Below are 22,084 nucleotides of genomic sequence, written 5' to 3' on the forward strand. Positions count from 1 at the left end.
CACAGATCCTAGGACCTGCAAATAATCCCAGATGTTGGCACTGCCAGACGTATCAGGCGCGACTACGCCTACAACTTTGACAACCTGTCTGAGGCCAGAAACTCCAAGGACTGAGTCAAAACCAGGTGACTTCGCCACACTGATGACCCAACCCAGCAACCTCAAAGTGTCTATCACTTTGCGGAAGGGACAGAACGCACTCCGCCTTTGTCTTCGCCCGAATAAGCCAATCATCCAGATCGGATAAACCAAAATTCCTTCTCGCTGTAAAGCTGCCGCCACCATTAGCATCACCTTCGTGAAGGTGCTTACTGCCACTATCACACTGCGCAACGTTTCCTTCTGAAAGTGCAGCACCCATAAGGCCCTGTTCATCATTTGCAAGTCTAGAATGGCCAAAACGTACTCTCCTTTTTGGGAACCACAAAGTAAATGGAGTACCTTCCTTGCCCCTGCTCTTCCAGTGGGACTGGAATTATCGCGTTTAGATCTAGCAACCTCTGAAGAGTTCCCCTCACTTGGTTGGGGACATAATGCGGGACTCTAAAAAGGCCTCTCTTACAGGACGCAAAAATTCTAAAGCGTAGCCGACTCTCACGACTTTTAAGACCCAATGGAACGAGGTAATCCTGACCAATCCTCGTAAAAGCTGGACAATCTGCCCCCTACCGCTTCTATGGAGGAACGGGTGACACTGGCTTCATTGCACTGACTTTCTACCGCCGGCTCCCTGACCAGGGAACCACAAAAGGACTGCTGTCTGCCCAAAGACTGCTTTGTCCCCAGCACAGAGGAAACCTTGCCTGAACAAAACCTCTGCGAGTTCCGAAAATGAGACCGGAGAGGAAAAATCTTCTTATTGCTCTTCTTATCCTAGGCAACCTATTTCCTTTGGAGTCGGCCAAAGACTTCATGAACTGATCCAAATTATCCCCAAACAGAAGCTTCCCTTTAAAGGGAAAATTACATAGCTGAAACTTGGACCACGTGTCCACCAACCAAATTGCTCAACCACAAAAGTCTGTGCATTACCATCGTCAAGACCATGCTTCTAGTGGACGTACACACCAAATCATACAGCACATCTGCTACATAAGCCACACCGGCCTCCAACTGCGCCAACTGCGACTGAGCACTCCAGTGGCAGCCTACTTTTATGCCTTCCGAACCCAGCACAAGCAGGCACACTGCATCATTCTGCCGCACGCCGCGGCCCAAAGGCTCAGGGCTGACACCTCAAACATGCGCTTTAAATGAATCTGCAACTTTCAGCCCTGCACATCCAAAAGAGCAGCTGAACCCGCAACTGGAATTGTGGTTTTCTTGGTCACTGTGGACACAGCTGCATCCACCTTAGGCTCTCCCAAACACTTCAGGGTCTCCTCCATCAAAGGATAAAGCTTTGCCATTGCCCTCCTGACTTTCAAACCCGCACCTGGAAAGTCCCACTCCCAGCTAACGAGCTTCTGAATCTTCTTAGGCAACGGGAAGGCACTAGGAGGACCTCGCAGCCCATCCAGGACTGGATTCACCCCTTCATTATCCGAGTCCTCCTGAGTCATCTTTACTCCTAGCTCCTCTAACACCTGAGGAATATGAAGCCAACTCCTTTTTAAACAGGCGTACAACCTGAGGATCATCCCCCTCTGCCCCTGGAACCTCATCCAAACCAGGGTCATTCTGCCTTGGATCAGGATGGGAGACGCAGGATCCTCCTGCACATCATCCAAAACCTCCAAATCCCTGGGGTCGCCCTCAGCTCTCACGCGAGACAACCCCACGTGTCTCAGAAGATCCCCAGAACCTCCCGACAAAACCTTTCTAGGTCTCTTGAGGGGGGACACTGGACTCTCTCACTCTGGGTCTTTCCCCCCCCCCCCCCTCCTCCCTTCCTTGCCAGGAAGGCTCTGTGCAAAAGGAGAACAAATTCCAGGGGAAACCCCTCTGGATCCTCAGCCCCCTGAGGGAGAAATTCTTCATCAGAGTCCCCTCTCCCATCCTGGTCCTCCTCAGCACCCTGCCCCGCAGCTGCAGCCTCCAAAGACACGGAGACCCTCTTACCCAACGCTGCTCCCGCGGAGGTCCCCTCATCCCCTGATGCGCAGCCGGCACAGAGGGAACGAGAATTCAGCCCGCAGGCCCTGCACGCCGCCCTGCGCATTTTTAGGCTCCAACCCTGACGCAGCAGCAAAAAACGCAGGCCGAGCGTGCCCAAAACAGCAACAGGCTGCACACATGGCAGAGACCCTAAGCTGCGCGGTCGCGTCACCCGAGCAGCGCACTGTAGGGTCTGCCACACAAAGGAAGTTTCCCCGACAGGGAAAAAAAAAAAAAAAAAAAAAATCAGCGAGCTCCTCCCCTTCTACCTCCTGCTGCCAAAACACCCCGGTCGCTGAGCTGCCGAAGAAACCGAATCTCACAGTCTACTTCTAACTTGTTTTTAAAAAAAAAAAAAAAAAAAAAAGGATTACTTCCTTGATCAGCAGCCGCTGAAGGCAGCGAGGGAGCCAGTCCCCTGGCTATCAGAGCCTCCGGAAGCAGTGGGTAATCACAGTCAGAGGTTTCCAACCCCCGGACGCCCGGCCCAACCCGAGGGATGCTCCACAAAGGTTACCCAGCATCTCGGGGAGCCCAATCTCAACTTCTCTAAATCTCCTTTAAACGTTTGTTTTTTTTTTGTCAGCCTGCAGGTTTGCACCTCTACCATCTGCTGGAGACAGAGAAATACTGAGGGACTGCAGGTGACGCTCTCCGATATGTAGCAGTGCCTCAAAGTTTTTGTTCTCTGCCTCCATCTGCTGGTGGGGATGCATAAACCCACTGGTCTGTGGGATGAACAGGAAGGGGCAGTTTTTGCCTGCTTTTCTCTCTGCTTTTTGCTATCTTGCCTTTCCTTCAGTAAATGTGCAAGCGTGACACTATTATACCAAAATCATAATAAAAAACCAAATTATACCAAAATCATAATAAAAAGCAAGAATGCCCAATACATTTTAAGGGTTACATAAACGGCATTACTGGGGTTCAAGCAGCACGATCTGAATAGCTTCTACAACAGAGAGAAATGAAGAGCGCTTTGCACGTTTTTTGATCAAGGTACAAACTAAGTTCTGCCAGATCCCTCTTACAACATTCGCTCAGCAGCACGCCTCTCCTTAGTACTCCCAGACCCACGGAAACAAAGGCTCCTGGACTGTGTAACTCACCTGTACATAATCCACACGGTTCAAGTTCACTTCCATAGCTGCGGGCGGGTGGGAGGCAGGAAGAGAGCAGGGAGAATCAGCCTGGAGTTGAGATTCAGATGGCGATGCAGCGCCGTCTACGGTCTGCCCGACTCAGTGATGCACCGAGCGATTCACAGGCCCAGAGGAAATCCCATCACCAGGTCCACCTGCTGAGAAACCTGCAGAGAGAAGAAGGGAGTCACTGGCTACAACTCAGCCCCAGCCCCACTGCACGAGCGGCCCCAGTGAGGCCGTCGTCAGGATCCCCGATCCCAAACCAGAGAGACAGGGCCCTCACGGCCCACAGAAGACACCAGCTTTCACCCCCAACCTGTGACAGGCATAACAGCAACCCCTATTGCTTCCCACCAAAGAGCACACAAAGGATAATCTCAACAACTCTGCTCCGCAACCTGCACAAAGGGTAAGGGCCCCAGCCTCCCTGTGCCACAGGCTAATCTCAGTAACCCTGGCCCCATGCAGGAGTTAATGGCAACGCTCCACCAGCATCGGGTACACAAGGCCCTCGCACCCCTCAGGAGAGATCAGCAGCACGGCCTCCAGTCTGTACAGAGGATAATAAAACTTCCTGCCCTGTGACAGGGGCAGAACTACCTCCCCCCAGCCTCCACAAGGGATAAAGAGCCTCAGCCTTCCTGTGCAACTCTCCACAAGGCCCTCGCACCCCTCAGGAGAGGTCAGCACGGCCTGCAGTCTGTACACAGGATAATAAAACTTCCTGCCCTGTGACAGGGGCAGAACTACCTCCCCCCAGCCTCCACAAGGGATAAAGAGCCTCAGCCTTCCTGTGCATCGCTCCACAAGGCCCTCGCACCCCTCAGGAGAGGTCAGCACGGCCTGCAGTCTGTACACAGGATAATAAAACTTCCCGCCCCCGTAACAAGGGCAGAACTACCTCCCCCCAGCCTCCACAAGGGATAACGGCCTCAGCCTTCCTGTGCATCGCTCCACAAGGCCCTCACACCCCTCAGGAGAGGTCAGCACGGCCTGCAGTCTGTACACAGGATAATAAAACTTCCTGCCCTGTGACAGGGGCAGAACTACCTCCCCCCAGCCTCCACAAGGGATAACGGCCTCAGCCTTCCTGTGCATCGCTCCACAAGGCCCTCGCACCCCTCAGGAGAGGTCAGCACGGCCTCCAGTCTGTACACAGGATAATAAAACTTCCTGCCCTGTGACAGGGGCAGAACTACCTCCCCCCAGCCTCCACAAGGGATAACGGCCTCAGCCTTCCTGTGCATCGCTCCACAAGGCCCTCACACCCCTCAGGAGAGGTCAGCACGGCCTCCAGTCTGTACACAGGATAATAAAACTTCCTGCCCTGTGACAGGGGCAGAACTACCTCCCCCCAGCCTCCACAAGGGATAAAGAGCCTCAGCACAGGGGAGGACAGCTGAAGTCTCCCTCTATCAAGGCCTACGCCAAGGATTCTCTCTCCAAACCTAATCCCAAATCCCCCAAGGATAAGCTCTCCAGTGCCAGTCCTGCAGTATCACAGTGCACACCAAGAACCACCCGCGTAATCCAGTCCCGAAACCCCACAGAATTCAACAGCCCCAGGGCCCTCCTCCCACCAAGGACTCTCTCATGCAGCCCTCTCCCCACCCTCCAGTCTCCCCAACATCACTGCTTACACAAGGATCTGCCCTGAAACCCCAAAGGGGATAACAGCCCCAGTGCCCTCCTCCCACCAAGGACTCTCATGCAGCCCTCTCCCCATCCTCCAGTCTCCCCACCATCACTGCTTACACAAGGATCTGCCCTGAAAGCCCAAAGGGGATAACAGTCCCAGTGCCCTCCTCCCACCAAGGACTCTCTCATGCAGCCCTCTCCCCACCCTCCAGTCTCCCCACCATCACTGCTTACACAAGGACCTGCCCTGAAACCCCACAGAATTCAACAGCCCCAGTGCCCTCCTCCCACCAAGGACTCTCTCATGCAGCCCTCTCCCCACCCTCCAGTCTCCCCAACATCACTGCTTACACAAGGATCTGCCCTGAAACCCCAGAGCGGACAACAGCCCCAGTGCCCTCCTCCCACCAAGGACTCTCTCATGCAGCCCTCTCCCCACCCTCCAGTCTCCCCAACATCACTGCTTACACAAGGATCTGCCCTGAAAGCCCAAAGGGGACAACAGCTCCAGTGCCCTCCTCCCACCAAGGACTCTCTCATGCAGCCCTCTCCCCACCCTCCAGTCTCCCCACCATCACTGCTTACACAAGGATCTGCCCTGAAAGCCCAAAGGGGATAACAGTCCCAGTGCCCTCCTCCCACCAAGGACTCTCTCATGCAGCCCTCTCCCCACCCTCCTGTCTCCCCACCATCACTGCTTACACAAGGATCTGCCCTGAAACCCCAGAGCGGACAACAGCCCCAGTGCCCTCCTCCCACCAAGGACTCTCTCATGCGGCCCTCTCCCCACCCTCCAGTCTCCCCACCATCACTGCTTACACAAGGATCTGCCCTGAAAGCCCAAAGGGGATAACAGCCCCAGTGCCCTCCTCCCACCAAGGACTCTCTCATGCAGTCCTCTCCCCACCCTCCAGTCTCCCCAACATCACTGCTTACACAAGGATCTGCCCTGAAACCCCAGAGCTGACAACAGCCCCAGTGCCCTCCTCCCACCAAGGACTCTCTCATGCGGCCCTCTCCCCACCCTCCAGTCTCCCCACCATCACTGCTTACACAAGGATCTGCCCTGAAAGCCCAAAGGGGATAACAGCCCCAGTGCCCTCCTCCCACCAAGGACTCTCTCATGCGGCCCTCTCCCCACCCTCCAGTCTCCCCACCATCACTGCTTACACAAGGATCTGCCCTGAAAGCCCAAAGGGGATAACAGCCCCAGTGCCCTCCTCCCACCAAGGACTCTCTCATGCAGTCCTCTCCCCACCCTCCAGTCTCCCCAACATCACTGCTTACACAAGGATCTGCCCTGAAACCCCAGAGCTGACAACAGCCCCAGTGCCCTCCTCCCACCAAGGACTCTCTCATGCGGCCCTCTCCCCACCCTCCAGTCTCCCACCATCACTGCTTACACAAGGATCTGCCCTGAAAGCCCAAAGGGGATAACAGCCCCAGTGCCCTCCTCCCACCAAGGACTCTCTCATGCGGCCCTCTCCCCACCCTCCAGTCTCCCCACCATCACTGCTTACACAAGGATCTGCCCTGAAAGCCCAAAGGGGATAACAGCCCCAGTGCCCTCCTCCCACCAAGGACTCTCTCATGCAGCCCTCTCCCCTCCCCCCCACAGAGAATAACCGTTGCCATGGAGAAGCCGGGTCACAGCAGCCACCAATAAGAGGCTCAGGGATTGTAGGAGGCCCCGCTGAGCCTCCTATTCATGCAGCGCTGTGATTGGAGCAGGCTGGAGCTGTCAGCAGGGGGCGCTGCTAGATATATATATAATATAGTATATAATTACCATATTTACACAGTAATCAGAGTCCTCATATGTTGTACGATTAACAAACCCACTGCGTACAACCCAGTCAGCCTAGCAGCCCTGGTACCGCGGCACAGCAGCGAGGCCGTGCTCTTCCCCCACCTGTCCCCTCTGAGGCCTGGCCTCCCCTCCCCCCTCTCCATGCACACTTCAGAGGGAGGGAGAGGTGCCAGAGGCAGAAAGAGTGGGGAGAGGACAGAGAGAGGCCCTGGGAGGCAGGAACATGTTTCTCGCTGGGGGGAAGAGGGGAGTGGGAACTCTGGAAATGCTGGGTGAGGGAAGAGAGTGGGGATTCAGGAAAGCAGGGACTCGGGGCCTGGGTGGGAGCTCTGGGATTGGGAGGACAGCAGGGATTCAGACACTGAGCGGAGATTTGGGGAGGCAGCAGGGACTCTGTGGTTGGGTGGATTTACTCTTATTCAGGAGACACCACATTTTTGAAGATTTCTTTAGAGCAGTGGTTCTCAACCTTTTTTTGGCCGGGACAGATCTGACAGATGGTTCTCACATGCGTGACGCGCTGAACATGTGACCGTCAGGGGGCTAAAGGTAAACATGCACTCTGCATCCACAGGAACCCCCTCGACCCCCAGCAATGAGTGCAGAGCAGATCTAGGGCATTACCCTGTACAACTCGCCATACAAAAAGGATATTCTGGTTCTGATGATATCTCAGTAACAGCAAAACAAACTCCCTTTACTCCTTATGAAAAGACAGTAATTTACCACTAATGCAATATCCTATTGAGAAAACACAACAAATAAGATTGATACAAATGCCTACATGCTAGTAAAATACCTCACCTCGGTCACACACCCAGAACTGACCTTCACCAAGTACAGAAAAAAACACAAATTATAAATATGGAGACAGAAACTGGAATGGAAACCCAAAAAAAGCCGCTCTGCATGCAGAGCAAACCTGGAGAAATGGAAAGAGAAATATAGCACCTAACACAGTCCCAGGATTTGCAATAATGCACAGAAACTATCCTGCACACAGTTACACCTGTATTATGGCACACACTCAACAGTAACAACCCTGTCTAGCAGGCCGATACAGTAAAGCGCGGCCGCGGTTACCCTGCTTCTAACCTGCTTTGGACGCACAATTTGCATGCGTAAGGCGAACCCGCGATTCAGTATCTGGTTTTACGCGTCCTTACCGCTTGCCGAAATGGACGCGTATCCGTCTCCGCCCGCGGCATGTATATGACATGTTAATAATCAATTTAGCTATTCCCTCCCATACAGTAACCTGCGCCCAGATTATCGCCTTTTTAACCAGCTTATTTACCGCCTACCCTGACCCTGACGTTAAGTGTGGTAATTGCTGTTTATGTTCCCCATTCGGCAGCAGAGGCCGCCGGGCCATGCTCCATTTTTGTTGTTATTTAGGGCTTCAGATCCTGGACTGCTCGGCGGGGAGGGGGTAACAGGCAAGGAGCGAGGGACGGATCGCATTCCCTCCCCCAGTCGGAACCGGACTTCAGGAACCTGGAACTGCCAGCGCGCCGCCTGCAGCAGCTGCTTGGCTCGATCCACCGCCAGCACGAACCGGCTGATCATGACTTGGGTGCCGCGGCGCCTCCATATTCACCGACGTGGCGAAGGAAAAGCGGAGGAGGGGGGCGGGAAGAACAGAGCAGGAAGGCAGCAAACGATAAACGAGCAGAGGCCAACGGCGGCCGCCAGCACCGGAGACAGAGAGGGAGAAGGGAAGAGGGGGTGCGGGGGGGTTGAGCACCCGGCTGGATGTCCAATCCGTGACCTCGGACGTCCGAGGTCGTGGCGTCTGTTCATGGACCTTCCCGCCGCTGTGAGCGCCCGGCTGGACATCCAAAGCTGCAACTTCGGATATCTGGCTTGGACGTCCAGCGGGGTCTGTGGGAAAGAAGCATCCACTTACCTGGTGGAATGACAGGTACCAGCGCACCCTGGATACTGTACAGGCGCCGTATACCGCTCTATACAGTAAGACGGATTGCGCACGCCTACCGCTTCATTGACGCGCTTTGGACGCCACTTGGATTTGTGTCTAATTTGAATACTGAATCGAGCGGCATGTGAACCAAAATATGCGCGCGGCAAACGAGGGTGCGCCCGGCACTGCCGCACTCTTTCTTACGCGTCCTTACTGTATCGGCCCGTTAGAAATACAACTATGAAACCAGGCCCTAAACACTAATACATTTCCTATTGGGAAAACAGAATAAGCCAAGCTGCTATAGAGCCCCACACAGAAATAAATGTTACAAAACAGAATATCCAACAATTAAAAACTCATAAAAAGTATTAAAACATGTCCAAATATCAATAAATATTTCAAAACAGCAGACAACACATAATACCCAATAACAAATCAATCAAGAAAAATAAACTTAAATAGCCACTTTTATTTACCCTCTCCAGCAACTCTCCTACTCCTTTCTCTTCCAGGCCAATAGCACTCACCAGAAGCAGCAAGGGCTGCTGAAGCTCTGTCCTCACAGTCCTCTTCCTTAGCACCCACAACCAGTCACAACCAGTCTCTGTCTCACACAGACCAGTAATCTCCCTAACCACTCTCTTCCTCACACACACACCAGTCACCTCCCTGACCAGTCTCTCTCTCAGTCACACTCATAGTCTCTTATATATAAACTCTCAATCACAGACAAATGCTCTTGCACCTATTCTACCACACACACACACACACACACAAAGCTGCCACTCACGCACCCATTCTACCACAATCTACAAAGCTGCTACTCACGCACCCAGGCATCCATTCTACCACACACACACACAAAGCTGCCACTCACTCTCCCAGGCATCCATTCTACCACACACACACACACACACACTCACACACCCATTCTACCACACACACACACAAAGCTGCCACTCACTCTCCCAGGCATCCATTCTACCACACACACACACAAAGCTGCCACTCACTCTCCCAGGCATCCATTCTACCACACACACACACAAAGCTGCCACTCACTCTCCCAGGCATCCATTCTACCACACACACACCCATTCTACCACATACACACACAAAGCTGCCACTCACGCACCCAGGCACCCATTCTACCACACACACACACACACTCACACACCCATTCTACCACATACACACACAAAGCTGCCACTCACGCACCCAGGCACCCATTCTAACACACACACACACACACACAAAGCTGCCAGTCCTACACACACAAGCTCACATGGAGCCTCTTCTCGTTTGGCCCGATAAGCCTGGCCTCTGGCGGCGCGCAGGGTTTCACCACTCTTCTGCCCCGCCCCTGGGGAGAAGGGAAGCACAAGTGGGGCAGTGGGACACCGGTTGAGAACCGCTGCTTTAGACCGTGCGCTGTAAGGGGAAACTGCCTAGGTCTGCTCCACCCCATGGCTGGGGAGATCTCCGTGGATGCAGAGGTTGAGGGGAAGGGCTCAGTCTTACTCTCCCTGCACCTCAGACATCAATCCTTCCAGGAAAACTGGTTGAATGCTGCGCTGGAATAAGTTTCATAGCAGATTTCCTGGCCAAGGGCTTCTTTATTGCACAGCAGACCCGTGGGACTTTTTTTTTTTTTATAGGTAATTTACAGCTGCCAAACGCACTTACTGTCAAGCCAAGGTATGCACGGAGGAATATTATTCTTCTTGGTTATTTAGGCACAATCTGAATCTGTACTGAAGATTTGGGGGCTTTTCCAGCTCACTCGTAGGGCCCACGTTTTGCAGCAGACCTTCTGGGGTGATTAGGGAATAAAATGATGATCACCTGCACAGAAGGGGCATTTGATCTCCCAGCATCGTTTCCGTACTAGAGCTGAAGATGTGTCTCATAGTATGGGGCGATCACCAAGGCAGATGTTAAAGAGGGAAGGACTGCAGCCTCAGGCTGCACCTTACCGTTTACAAGGGATTATCAAACTGACAGCTTGTCTTCTCTTCCAAAATGCACAAGTATGGCAGAGAAAGCTGCACGGAGGGAGGGCGCGGGTGGGAAGCGTGGCAATGTTGCTTTGGCTTGCCACCTGTTCCTATGCCCTCCCAGAAGACAGGAACCGAAAACCGCATGCCCTTGCTGGGCAGACTTTTCATCCCCATGCACTCCCGGCACCTAAAGATAATCTGGTGAAAGGTTTACAGTGGCATCTCCTACTTTACAGAGGGGGGATTCTGTCCCTGCAAGGAGTAAGAGGCACCCATGGCATCCCTGCCAGGACGGCGATAACTGAGTGCTTTTACCCTCACAGTCTGCGCTGGATGGCTCCCTGATGAACATTATAACATCATGATCTCCAATTATGGGTTTTGAAAGGATCGTGATTAATTATCTAAATTTCAGGGAGAATCCCTGATCTTCCAAGTATCTTAGCAAAGCCTCTGTGCATAGTTTAATCTGTGCTAAGCTATCTGTAACCATTTGCCTTTGCAATCATAAACAAGTCCTCACAATAATTATTTCATAAACCTACACCAAATGCAAACTCACCCGCACTCCACATGGCAGGGCTGCATCCTCTGTACCCAGAGCTCTCAACACAACAGGGGCAAGCAGCAAAATCCACATGCAGGCGGCTCAGGCCGCTCCTGCCCCGCTCCGCATCCTCTTGCAACAGGCACCGATGCACCTTTCCCCCATCACCAGACAACACAGCCCCTCCCAGCAACAACAGCAGCGCTCCTCCCCCTCCCCAGCTGCCGGCCGACCTTCATCGCTGGCAGGGAAGAGAGACCCACCGGGCTCTCCCCGCCCCGCCAGCTCCCCCAGTTTAACAGAGAAAGCGTAATTGTCAGTGGCAGAACTTGGGATTCGTGCATTTGCACGCTTGAAAAGTCCCCTAGATTTAAGCCTGCGGTTCTTTTTCTCACATTCAGAAGCCCGAGATAACCGCAGGGCTCGCTCAGAAAGGTTTCTATGAGGACAGGATCCCAAGGGGGCAAGCAAACACCTTTCCCTCCAAGCAAAGCGGTCCCTCCGCTCCTTGCAGTATTAGAAGCCCTCACCCTGCGGGGGCTTTGAGCACCACTCACGTCTGCAAGCTCCACTCATTCTCTTCCCCTCCCCCCAATGTTTATAATCCTAGGAAGGAGCGAGTTTGGCCCCTCTCCCTCACCCTGCGGGGGGGATTTTTTGAGTGCCACTCACGTGGGGTCTGGCCCCACCTCCCCCAGGACTCCGCCCCCTCACCCTGCTGGGGCTTTGAGTTCCACTCCTCTGCAAGCTCCCTGCCCCTCTCCCCTCCCTTCCTGTTTACACTCCTAGGAAGGGGCGGGTCTGGCCCCCCCCCCCCCCCCAGGACTCCGCCCCCTCACCCTGCTGGGGCTTTGAGTTCCACTCCTCTGCAAGCTCCCTGCCCCTCTCCCCTCCCTTCCTGTTTACACTCCTAGGAAGGGGCGGGTCTGGCCCCCACCCTCCCCCCAGGACTCCGCCCCCTCACCCTGCTGGGGCTTTGAGTTCCACTCCTCTGCAAGCTCCCTGCCCCTCTCCCCTCCCTTCCTGTTTACACTCCTAGGAAGGGGCGGGTCTGGCCCCACCCTCCCCCCAGGACTCCGCCCCTCCCCCTGCTGGGGCTATGGCTCCATTCATAGCTGCAAGCTCCCTCCCAGAGGTTTACAGTCCTAGGAAGGGGCGGGTCTGGCCCCCACCCTCCCACGTTCTGGCACGCGGGAGCGAGTTCCTCCTCCCTTACCGCAGATTGAAGAGCAGCTGCTTCCTCCCCCAGGACCCTGCCGGGAAGAGGCGGCGCCTGCATGCGCTGCGGGCCAACCTTCGCCTGCCGCAGGGAAAGCCAGCTTAGCTGTGCTGCAAAGGCATGAAAAAGCCCTCCCCGTGCTACACATTACACCCAGCTCTCTGCCTTTGAAGTGGTAATAACCGCCGCCCAGCCTTCATACCTTCTCCTTGACCTCCCTTTTACCATCCCAGTACCCCCCCCTGCTCCCTCCCCCACACCTTTCCCCTGCGCCCCGCAGCCTCCCTTCCACCCCGCCCTTCACCCCTTAGCAAACTTTCCTTGAAAGTACCTTGCCATAATGTTTCCTTGTTCCCTCCACCCCCTCCTCCTTTCCCCTCCCTCTTCCCCCTGCATATAATTGTATATAAGTGCACATGCCTCCTTTATACTGTAAATAAGTTCATATACTAAGTTTATAAGTGCACACACACGCCTCCCTAACATTGCTTATGCATACTTAATCTTAACATGGATAAGCAAATTCCATGTAGTTCAACAAAGTTGTATCCCTGCTCCTTGACTTTCTATCCTGTACTTTCATATGTTATCCAGCTTCGTATATTATCCAACTATTTCCCAGTTAGCCCTCCATCCTCGTTCATTGTAATTTCCTTTCTCAGTTACTTGTGAACCGACATGATGTGTCCTACAAATGCCGGTATATAAAAAGTGTTAAATAAAATAAATAAAAAGACACTACAAGCAAAAGTCCTAAAGGTCTTCTGTGTAATAAATAAAGCACCAGCCAGTTTCATCCACTACTCCTACTTATTTCTATAGCACCTCAGGACATAGGCAGTGCTGTACAGACACACACGAGACAGTCCCTGCTCGATAGAGCTTAAAATCTAATAAGATTGAGGTGCTTCGTAAAGCAGGCCAATGGTAGACAAGAAAAGAAAGTGGTTAACAAGACTAAAAGCAGACAATCAGGCCTAAGATTTAAAAGCAGCTTGATAGGAATGACTTGTCTGATGAGCAGAGTGCAGGAGGAGGGGGTGTAGAGAGTTGGGGGTGTAGAGAGTTAAGAGAGGAGAGATAGTGAGGAGCTGCAGAGTGAAGGCACTCATAGGTGAGCAAGAGGAACTTGGAACTGAAGGAGGGAACAGATAGGGAGCCAATGCAGTGACTTCAGAAGAGGGGCTATGTGAGTGTAGTGACTTTGGTGAAAGATAAGTCGTGCAGCTGAATTTAGGACAGATTGCAGGGAGAGAGATGGATCACTGGGAGACCTGTGAGGAGCAGGGTGTAATAGTGTAAGAGGAGGAGATGAGAGAGAGGAAAGGGTTCTGGTATGGGTGTAGTGACTTTGGTGAAAGATAAGTCATGCAGCTGAATTTAGGACAGATTGCAGGAGAGAGATGGATCACTGGGAGACCTGTGAGGAGCAGGATGTAATAGTGTAAGAGGGAGGAGATGAGAGAGAGGAAAGGGTTCTGGTATGGGTGCAGTGACTTTGGTGAGAGAGATGGATCACTGGGAGACCTGTGAGGAGCAGGATGTAATAGTGTAAGAGGAGGAGATGAGAGAGTGGAAAGGGTTCTGGTATGGGTGTAGTGACTTTGGTGAGAGAGATGGATCACTGGGAGACCTGTGAGGAGCAGGATATAATAGTGTAAGAGGAGGAGATGAGAGAGTGGAAAGGGTTCTGGTATGGGTGCAGTGACTTTGGTGAAAGATAAGTCATGCAGCTGAATTTAGGACAGATTGCAGGGAGAGAGATGGATCACTGGGAGACCTGTGAGGAGCAGGATGTAATAGTGTAAGCAGGAGGAGACGAGAGAGAGGAAAGGGTTCTGGTATGGGTGTAGTGACTTTGGTGAGAGAGATGGATCACTGGGAGACCTGTGAGGAGCAGGATGTAATAGTGTAAGAGGAGGAGATGAGAGAGTGGAAAGGGTTCTGGTATGGGTGCAGTGACTTTGGTGAAAGATAAGTCGTGCAACTGAATTTAGGACAGATTGCAGGGAGAGAGATGGATCACTGGGAGACCTGTGAGGAGCAGGATGTAATAGTGTAAGCAGGAGGAGATGAGAGAGAGGAAAGGGTTCTGGTATGGGTGCAGTGACTTTGGTGAAAGATAAGTCATGCAGCTGAATTTAGGACAGATTGCAGGGAGAGAGATGGATCACTGGGAGACCTGGGAGGAGCAGGATGTAATACTGTAAGCAGGGGGAGATGAGAGAGAGGAAAGGGTTCTGGTATGGGTGTAGTGACTTTGGTGATAGATAAGTCGTGCAGCTGAATTTAGGACAGATTGCAGGGAGAGAGATGGATCACTGGGAGAACTGTGAGGAGCAGAATGTAATAGTGTAAGAGGAGATGAGAGAGAGGAAAGGGTTCTGGTATGGGTGCAGTGACTTTGGTGAAAGATAAGTCGTGCAACTGAATTTAGGACAGATTGCAGGGAGAGAGATGGATCACTGGGAGACCTGTGAGGAGCAGGATGTAATAGTGTAAGCAGGAGGAGATGAGAGAGAGGAAAGGGTTCTGGTATGGGTGCAGTGACTTTGGTGAAAGATAAGTCATGCAGCTGAATTTAGGACAGATTGCAGGGAGAGAGATGGATCACTGGGAGACCTGTGAGGAGCAGGATGTAATAGTGTAAGCAGGAGGAGATGAGAGAGAGGAAAGGGTTCTGGTATGGGTGTAGTGACTTTGGTGAAAGATAAGTCGTGCAGCTGAATTTAGGACAGATTGTAGGGAGAGAGATGGATCACTGGGAGACCTGTGAGGAGCAGGGTGTAATAGTGTAAGAGGAGGAGATGAGAGTGGAAAGGGTTCTGGTATGGGTGCAGTGACTTTGGTGAAAGATAAGTCGTGCAGCTGAATTTAGGACAGATTGCAGGGAGAGAGATGGATCACTGGGAGACCTGTGAGGAGCAGGATGTAATAGTGTACGAGGAGGAGATGAGAGAGTGGAAAAGGTTCTGGTATGGGTGCAGTGACTTTGGTGAAAGATAAGTCGTGCAGCTGAATTTAGGACAGATTGCAGGGAGAGAGATGGATCACTGGGAGACCTGTGAGGAGCAGGATGTAATAGTGTAAGAGGAGGAGATGAGAGAGAGGAAAGGGTTCTGGTATGGGTGCAGTGACTTTGGTGAAAGATAAGTCGTGCAGCTGAATTTAGGACAGATTGCAGGGAGAGAGATGGATCACTGGGAGACCTGTGAGGAGCAGGATGTAATAGTGTAAGCAGGAGGAGATGAGAGAGAGGAAAGGGTTCTGGTATGGGTGCAGTGACTTTGGTGAAAGATAAGTCGTGCAGCTGAATTTAGGACAGATTGCAGGGAGAGAGATGGATCACTGGGAGACCTGTGAGGAGCAGGATGTAATAGTGTAAGAGGAGGAGATGAGAGAGAGGAAAGGGTTCTGGTATGGGTGTAGTGACTTTGGTGAAAGATAAGTCATGCAGCTGAATTTAGGACAGATTGCAGGGAGAGAGATGGATCACTGGGAGACCTGTGAGGAGCAGGATGTAATAGTGTAAGCAGGAGGAGATGAGAGAGAGGAAAGGGTTCTGGTATGGGTGCAGTGACTTTGGTGAAAGATAAGTCATGCAGCTGAATTTAGGACAGATTGCAGGGAGAGAGATGGATCACTGGGAGACCTGTGAGGAGCAGGGTGTAATAGTGTAAGCAGGAGGAGATGAGAGAGAGGAAAGGGTTCTGGTATGGGTGCAGTGACTTTGGTGAAAGATAAGCCATGCAGCTGAATTTAGGACAGATTGCAGGGAGAGAGATGGATCACTGGGAGACCTGTGAGGAGCAGGATGTAATAGTGTAAGCAGGAGGAGATGAGAGAGAGGAAAGGGTTCTGGTATGGGTGCAGTGACTTTGGTGAAAGATAAGTCGTGCAGCTGAATTTAGGACAGATTGTAGGGAGAGAGATGGATCACTGGGAGACCTGTGAGGAGCAGGGTGTAATAGTGTAAGAGGAGGAGATGAGAGAGAGGAAAGGGTTCTGGTATGGGTGCAGTGACTTTGGTGAAAGATAAGTCGTGCAGCTGAATTTAGGACAGATTGCAGGGAGAGAGATGGATCACTGGGAGACCTGTGAGGAGCAGAATGTAATAGTGTAAGAGGGAGGAGATGAGAGAGTGGAAAGGGTCCTGGTATGGGTGTAGTGACTTTGGTGAAAGATAAGTCGTGCAGCTGAATTTAGGACAGATTGCAGGGAGAGAGATGGATCACTGGGAGACCTGTGAGGATCAGGATGTAATAGTGTAAGAGGAGGAGATGAGAGAGTGGAAAGGGTTCTGGTATGGGTGCAGTGACTTTGGTGAAAGATAAGTCGTGCAACTGAATTTAGGACAGATTGCAGGGAGAGAGATGGATCACTGGGAGACCTGTGAGGAGCAGGATGTAATAGTGTAAGAGGAGGAGATGAGAGAGTGGAAAGGGTTCTGGTATGGGGTGCAGTGACTTTGGTGAAAGATAAGTCGTGCAGCTGAATTTAGGACAGATTGTAGGGAGAGAGATGGATCACTGGGAGACCTGTGAGGAGCAGGGTGTAATAGTGTAAGCAGGAGGAGATGAGAGAGTGGAAAGGGTTCTGGTATGGGTGCAGTGACTTTGGTGAAAGATAAGTCGTGCAGCTGAATTTAGGACAGATTGCAGGGAGAGAGATGGATCACTGGGAGACCTGTGAGGAGCAGGATGTAATAGTGTAAGAGGAGGAGATGAGAGAGAGGAAAGGGTTCTGGTATGGGTGCAGTGACTTTGGTGAAAGATAAGTCATGCAGCTGAATTTAGGACAGATTGCAGGGAGAGAGATGGATCACTGGGAGACCTGTGAGGAGCAGGGTGTAATAGTGTAAGAGGAGGAGATGAGAGAGAGGAAAGGGTTCTGGTATGGGTGTAGTGACTTTGGTGAAAGATAAGTCGTGCAGCTGAATTTAGGACAGATTGCAGGGAGAGAGATGGATCACTGGGAGACCTGTGAGGAGCAGGATGTAATAGTGTAAGCAGGAGGAGATGAGAGAGAGGAAAGGGTTCTGGTATGGGTGTAGTGACTTTGGTGAAAGATAAGTCGTGCAGCTGAATTTAGGACAGATTGTAGGGAGAGAGATGGATCACTGGGAGACCTGTGAGGAGCAGGGTGTAATAGTGTAAGCAGGAGGAGATGAGAGAGAGGAAAGGGTTCTGGTGTGGGTGCAGTGACTTTGGTGAAAGATAAGTCATGCAGCTGAATTTAGGACAGATTGCAGGGAGAGAGATGGATCACTGGGAGACCTGTGAGGAGCAGGATGTAATAGTGTAAGCAGGAGGAGATGAGAGAGAGGAAAGGGTTCTGGTATGGGTGTAGTGACTTTGGTGATAGATAAGTCGTGCAGCTGAATTTAGGACAGATTGCAGGGAGAGAGATGGATCACTGGGAGACCTGTGAGGAGCAGGATGTAATAGTGTAAGCAGGAGGAGATGAGAGAGTGGAAAGGGTTCTGGTATAGGTGTAGTGACTTTGGTGAAAGATAAGTCATGTAGCTGAATTTAGGACAGATTGCAGGGAGAGAGATGGATCACTGGGAGACCTGTGAGGATCAGGGTGTAATAGTGTAAGAGGGAGGAGATGAGAGAGTGGAAAGGGTCCTGGTATGGGTGCAATGACTTTGGTGAAAGATAAGTCGTGCAGCTGAATTTAGGACAGATTGCAGGGAGAGAGATTGATCACTGGGAGAGATGAGGGGAGCAGGATGTAAGAGGGAGGAGAAGAGTGGTGTTGCGACCGTCGCTGCTCAACATCCTCACTCCGCCCTCTTTACCTCTGTGGCGACTCCCTCTGGGTCTGATGGACGACTGGCTGCCGCGGCGTCCCCAGACCGGCTCGACGTTGCAGATCCGCATGTTGCCTGAAGACCTAGGGCACGCGCGCGCTCTGATTGAAGTACCAGCAAGAGCGCAAACCTCAGAGGCTTTGATAGTGGTACAAGAGTCATTGAAAGTATCCAGGTTCCGAATAAAATATTATTGAAATTATGCCTCACACTAAGAGAAAGGAAAAATTGAAGCCTATCCCTAATATTGCTAACGTGGACCCTGGACAGCGATCTGTCTCAGATTGGTTGGAATCCCCTTTAATAGCCCCCAAAGTACAGACCACTGTGGAGGAGGATTTAGAGCACAATCCCCTACACTTGGTCACTGAAATATCTTTAAGTCCATGGACACCGGATACACCATCTCCACCTGGCGATAAAGGGATTGTCCCTTCAGGAGAGCCAGGATTAACCCAAGAGGTTGTTGAAGGACAAGGAAGAAAGCAGGAAGAAGAATTGAAGGGGACAATGCAAATAGAGGTAGATCCTCAAGTATCTACAGAATTTGAATCTAGTACGGAAGGAAGATTCCAAATTGATTCCAGAGAAACAAGCACACCCAGTTAGAATTGTTGCTCTTAAACCTGGATATATAACTCTGGAAACAATATGGAACTATATGGTAAAGCTAGATGCCTTAATTGTAAATCTAACTGATGAAGTAAGGCAAATAAATACTTCTTTAAAGGAGAATGTGGGTAAGATTGAAGACCAGCAGAAAAAGATTAGCAACATAAATGATCGAGTTAAGGGTATAGAAAAAATTCAAGAACATCAGATAAAAAAATGAAACGATACTTCAAAGAAAGGTAGAAAGTTTGGAGAATACAGTTAGAGAATTAAACTTAAGGATAACTAACTTTCCTATATCTAGTTATATGGGTCCAAATGAATTATTTAAATCCTATGTCACAAAAATTCATAATATACCTGAACAAGGATATCCAGTGATTGTTAGAGCCTTTTATCTTGGATTAAAGAAAAAAGGATAGAAGAAGTAATACCCTTAGATAGAGAAAAGGTAGGGTCTGAGAAGGAACAATCTGTAGAAACCTCAATTAATATATCAGATTTCTTACAGAAATCTCAAGAAGAAATGGAGATCAAAAATAGAGGTACTCTTCTAATTCAATTGGCTTTCATAATTGATAAAGATAACATCATGAAATAGAACTGAAACATTTTATGGACAGAAAGTCTGGATCTTCCCCGATCTAGAAAAAAATACTCAGATAAGTAGAAAAAGATTCCTAGCCTTAAAAAAGGAAGTAACAGATAAGGGGGCTTTTTTCCTTTTAAAGTACCCCTGTAGATGTGTAATCAAATATGGGGGAAAAGATTACTCCTTTTTGGATCCAGAACAGTTGAAAAATCTTCTTGGGAATTTAGATCTGGTTAAATAGTATAGTTGGGGATTTCTTTGTAGTTAATTACTTATTAGATAGTTTGCTCATATTTCAGCTAGGAAAAGATTCTCTTAAATTTTCCTGTTGTTAGTAGAACATTTGTATAAATGTAATTTTCCTCTTATTTTTTATAAATTTAAATATATGTTACATATGTTCTTTAATTTCAACAAGAGATTCTTGTATTGTATTGTGAAAATTCATAAATAAAAAAATAGTAAAAAAAACCCAAAAAACTTTCAGGTATCTGAAGGTCTGTATCATATCACCCCTGCTCCTCCTCTCCTCCAGGGTATTCATATTCAGGTTCTTCAATCTCTCCTCATAAGTCATTCGATGGAGTCCACCCACCATTTTGGTCGCCCTTCTCTGGACCTCCTCCATCCTGTCTCTGTCTTCTTTGACAGTACTCCAGGTGAGGCCTTACCAAGGCCCTGTACAAAGGCATCACCACCTCCTTTTTCTCACTGGTTATTCCTCTCTCTATGCAGCCCAGCATTCTTCTGGCTTTAGCTATTGCCTTGTCACATTGCTTCACCACCTTCAGATTGGCAGACCTAATATCACCCCAAGGTCCCTCTCTTGCTCCGTGCACAACAGCCCTTCACCCCCCCATCACATTCAGCTCTTTAGAATTACCACATCCCAGATGAATGACTCTGCACTTCTTGGCATTGAATCCCAGCTGCCATATCCTTGACCATCGTTCAAGCTTCCTTTAATCACGTCTCATTCTCTCTACTCCTTCCGGCGTGTCCACTCTGTTGGTGATCTTAGTATCATCTGCAAATAGACAAATTTTACTTTCTATCCCTTCTGCAATGTCGCTCACAAAGATATTGAACAGAACCAGCCCCAACACCAATCCTTGTGGCTCTCTACTTAACACCATTCTCTCTTCAGAGTAGGTTCCATTTATCATCACACGTTGCAATCCACTGCAACACCTTGGCGCTCACTCCCAAGCTTCTCATTTTATTCAAAAGCCTCTTGTGTGGGACCGTATCAAAAGCTTTGGACTTAAGACTTAAGAACATGCCATACTGGGTCAGACCAAGGGTTCATCAAGCCCAGCATCCTGTTTCCAACAGTGGCCAATCCAGGCCATAAGAACCTGGCAAGTACCCAAAAACTAAGTCTATTCCATGTTACCTTGTTACTCTGCTGAAATCCAAGATCACATTGAGCACTCCTCCTTGATCCAATTGTTTAGTCACCCAATCAAAAAAAAAAATCAATCAGATTTATCTGACAGGACCTTCCTCTAGTGAATCCATGCTACCTCAGGTTGAGCAACCCATTGGATTGTAGATAATTCACTATCCTTTCCTTCAGCAGAGTCTCCATTACTTTTCCCACCACCGAGGTGAGGCTAACCGGCTTGTAGTTTCCAGCCTCCTCTCTGCTCCCGCTCTTGTGAGGCAGGACCACCACCGCTCTTCTCCAGTCACTCGGCACCACTCCCGTTTCTAGGGATCTATTGAACAGGTCACACAGTGGACCCGCCAGCACATCTCTGAGCTCCCTCAGTATCCTGGGATGAACCTCATCAGGCCCCATGGCTTTGTCCACTTTCAGGTTCCCCAGCTCTTCCCATACATTCTCTTCTGTAAATGGAGTTTTGTCTATTCCTCCCCAAACCAGTCTTGTCAACAAGCAACGATCCTTCTCCAGGGTTCTTTTTAGTGAACACCAAACTGAAGTATTTGTTTAATATTTCCGCCATTTCTTCGTCTCCCTCCACCCACTGATCCTTGTCCCCTTTCAGTCTCACTATACCACTTCAGACCTTTCTCCTTTCTCTGATGTATCTGAAAAATGTTTTGTCACCTCACTTTACCTCTTTGGCAATCCTTTCTTTTGCCAACCTTTTCCTTTCTTGATTTCTTTCTTCCTCTCCCTCAGTTTCACCAGATATTCTTCCCCGTGTTCCTCTTTTTGGGATTCTTTGTTTTTTGAACGCTGTTCTTTTTGCTTTAATTTTTTCAGCCACCTCCTTTAAGAACCAGATCAGTTTTTTATTTCTCTTATTTTTGTTTACTTTTCTCACATATAGATTTGTTGCCTTTCTAATTTCTTCTTTTAGTTTGGCCCACTGTTGTTCCATTTCTCCCATTTTCTCCCAGTCTTCTGGTTCTTCCTCCAGAAACATCCCTATTTCGACAAAGTCCGTATTTTTTAAATTCAAAACTCAGGTCTTCGTGTGACTTCTCTGTATCCTATTTGTAATGTCAAACCTTACCGTTTGATGATCACTGGTGCTGAGGTGGGCACCCACCCGCACATTAGAGACATTGTCCCCGATAGTGAGCAGTAGGTCGAGTATAGCTCCCTCCCTCGTGGGTTCCGATACCATTTGTTTGAACAGAGCCCCTTGCAGGGCATCCACTATCTCTCTACTTCTGGTAAATTCTGCAGAAGGGATTCTCCAGTCTACA

At 50.2% G+C, this 22,084-nt stretch overlaps 1 protein-coding gene across 5 annotated transcripts in view; it reads right to left on the reverse strand.

The window, feature by feature from the left end:
- BBS7 (Bardet-Biedl syndrome 7) overlaps positions 1 to 22,084 on the reverse strand; it is a 154,244-nt gene that overhangs the window by 131,619 nt on the left and 541 nt on the right. The window contains exons 1-2 of one of the 5 annotated variants that reach the window (XM_029588771.1): positions 20,286 to 20,419; positions 3,207 to 3,406 (exon numbers count right to left, since the gene is read on the reverse strand). In XM_029588771.1, the coding sequence (XP_029444631.1) occupies positions 3,207 to 3,242 (36 nt within the window). In that variant the 5' untranslated portion in view covers positions 3,243 to 3,406; positions 20,286 to 20,419. Of the gene's footprint in view, positions 1 to 3,206; positions 3,407 to 11,179; positions 11,357 to 11,694; positions 11,791 to 20,285; positions 20,420 to 22,084 lie in introns of those variants that run through there. The other 4 variants (XM_029587190.1, XM_029589642.1, XM_029586361.1 and 1 more) reach the window with 4 other exon arrangements.

The sequence above is a fragment of the Rhinatrema bivittatum genome, chromosome 1 (assembly GCF_901001135.1).
Source record: "Rhinatrema bivittatum chromosome 1, aRhiBiv1.1, whole genome shotgun sequence".
NCBI lineage: Eukaryota > Metazoa > Chordata > Amphibia > Gymnophiona > Rhinatrematidae > Rhinatrema > Rhinatrema bivittatum.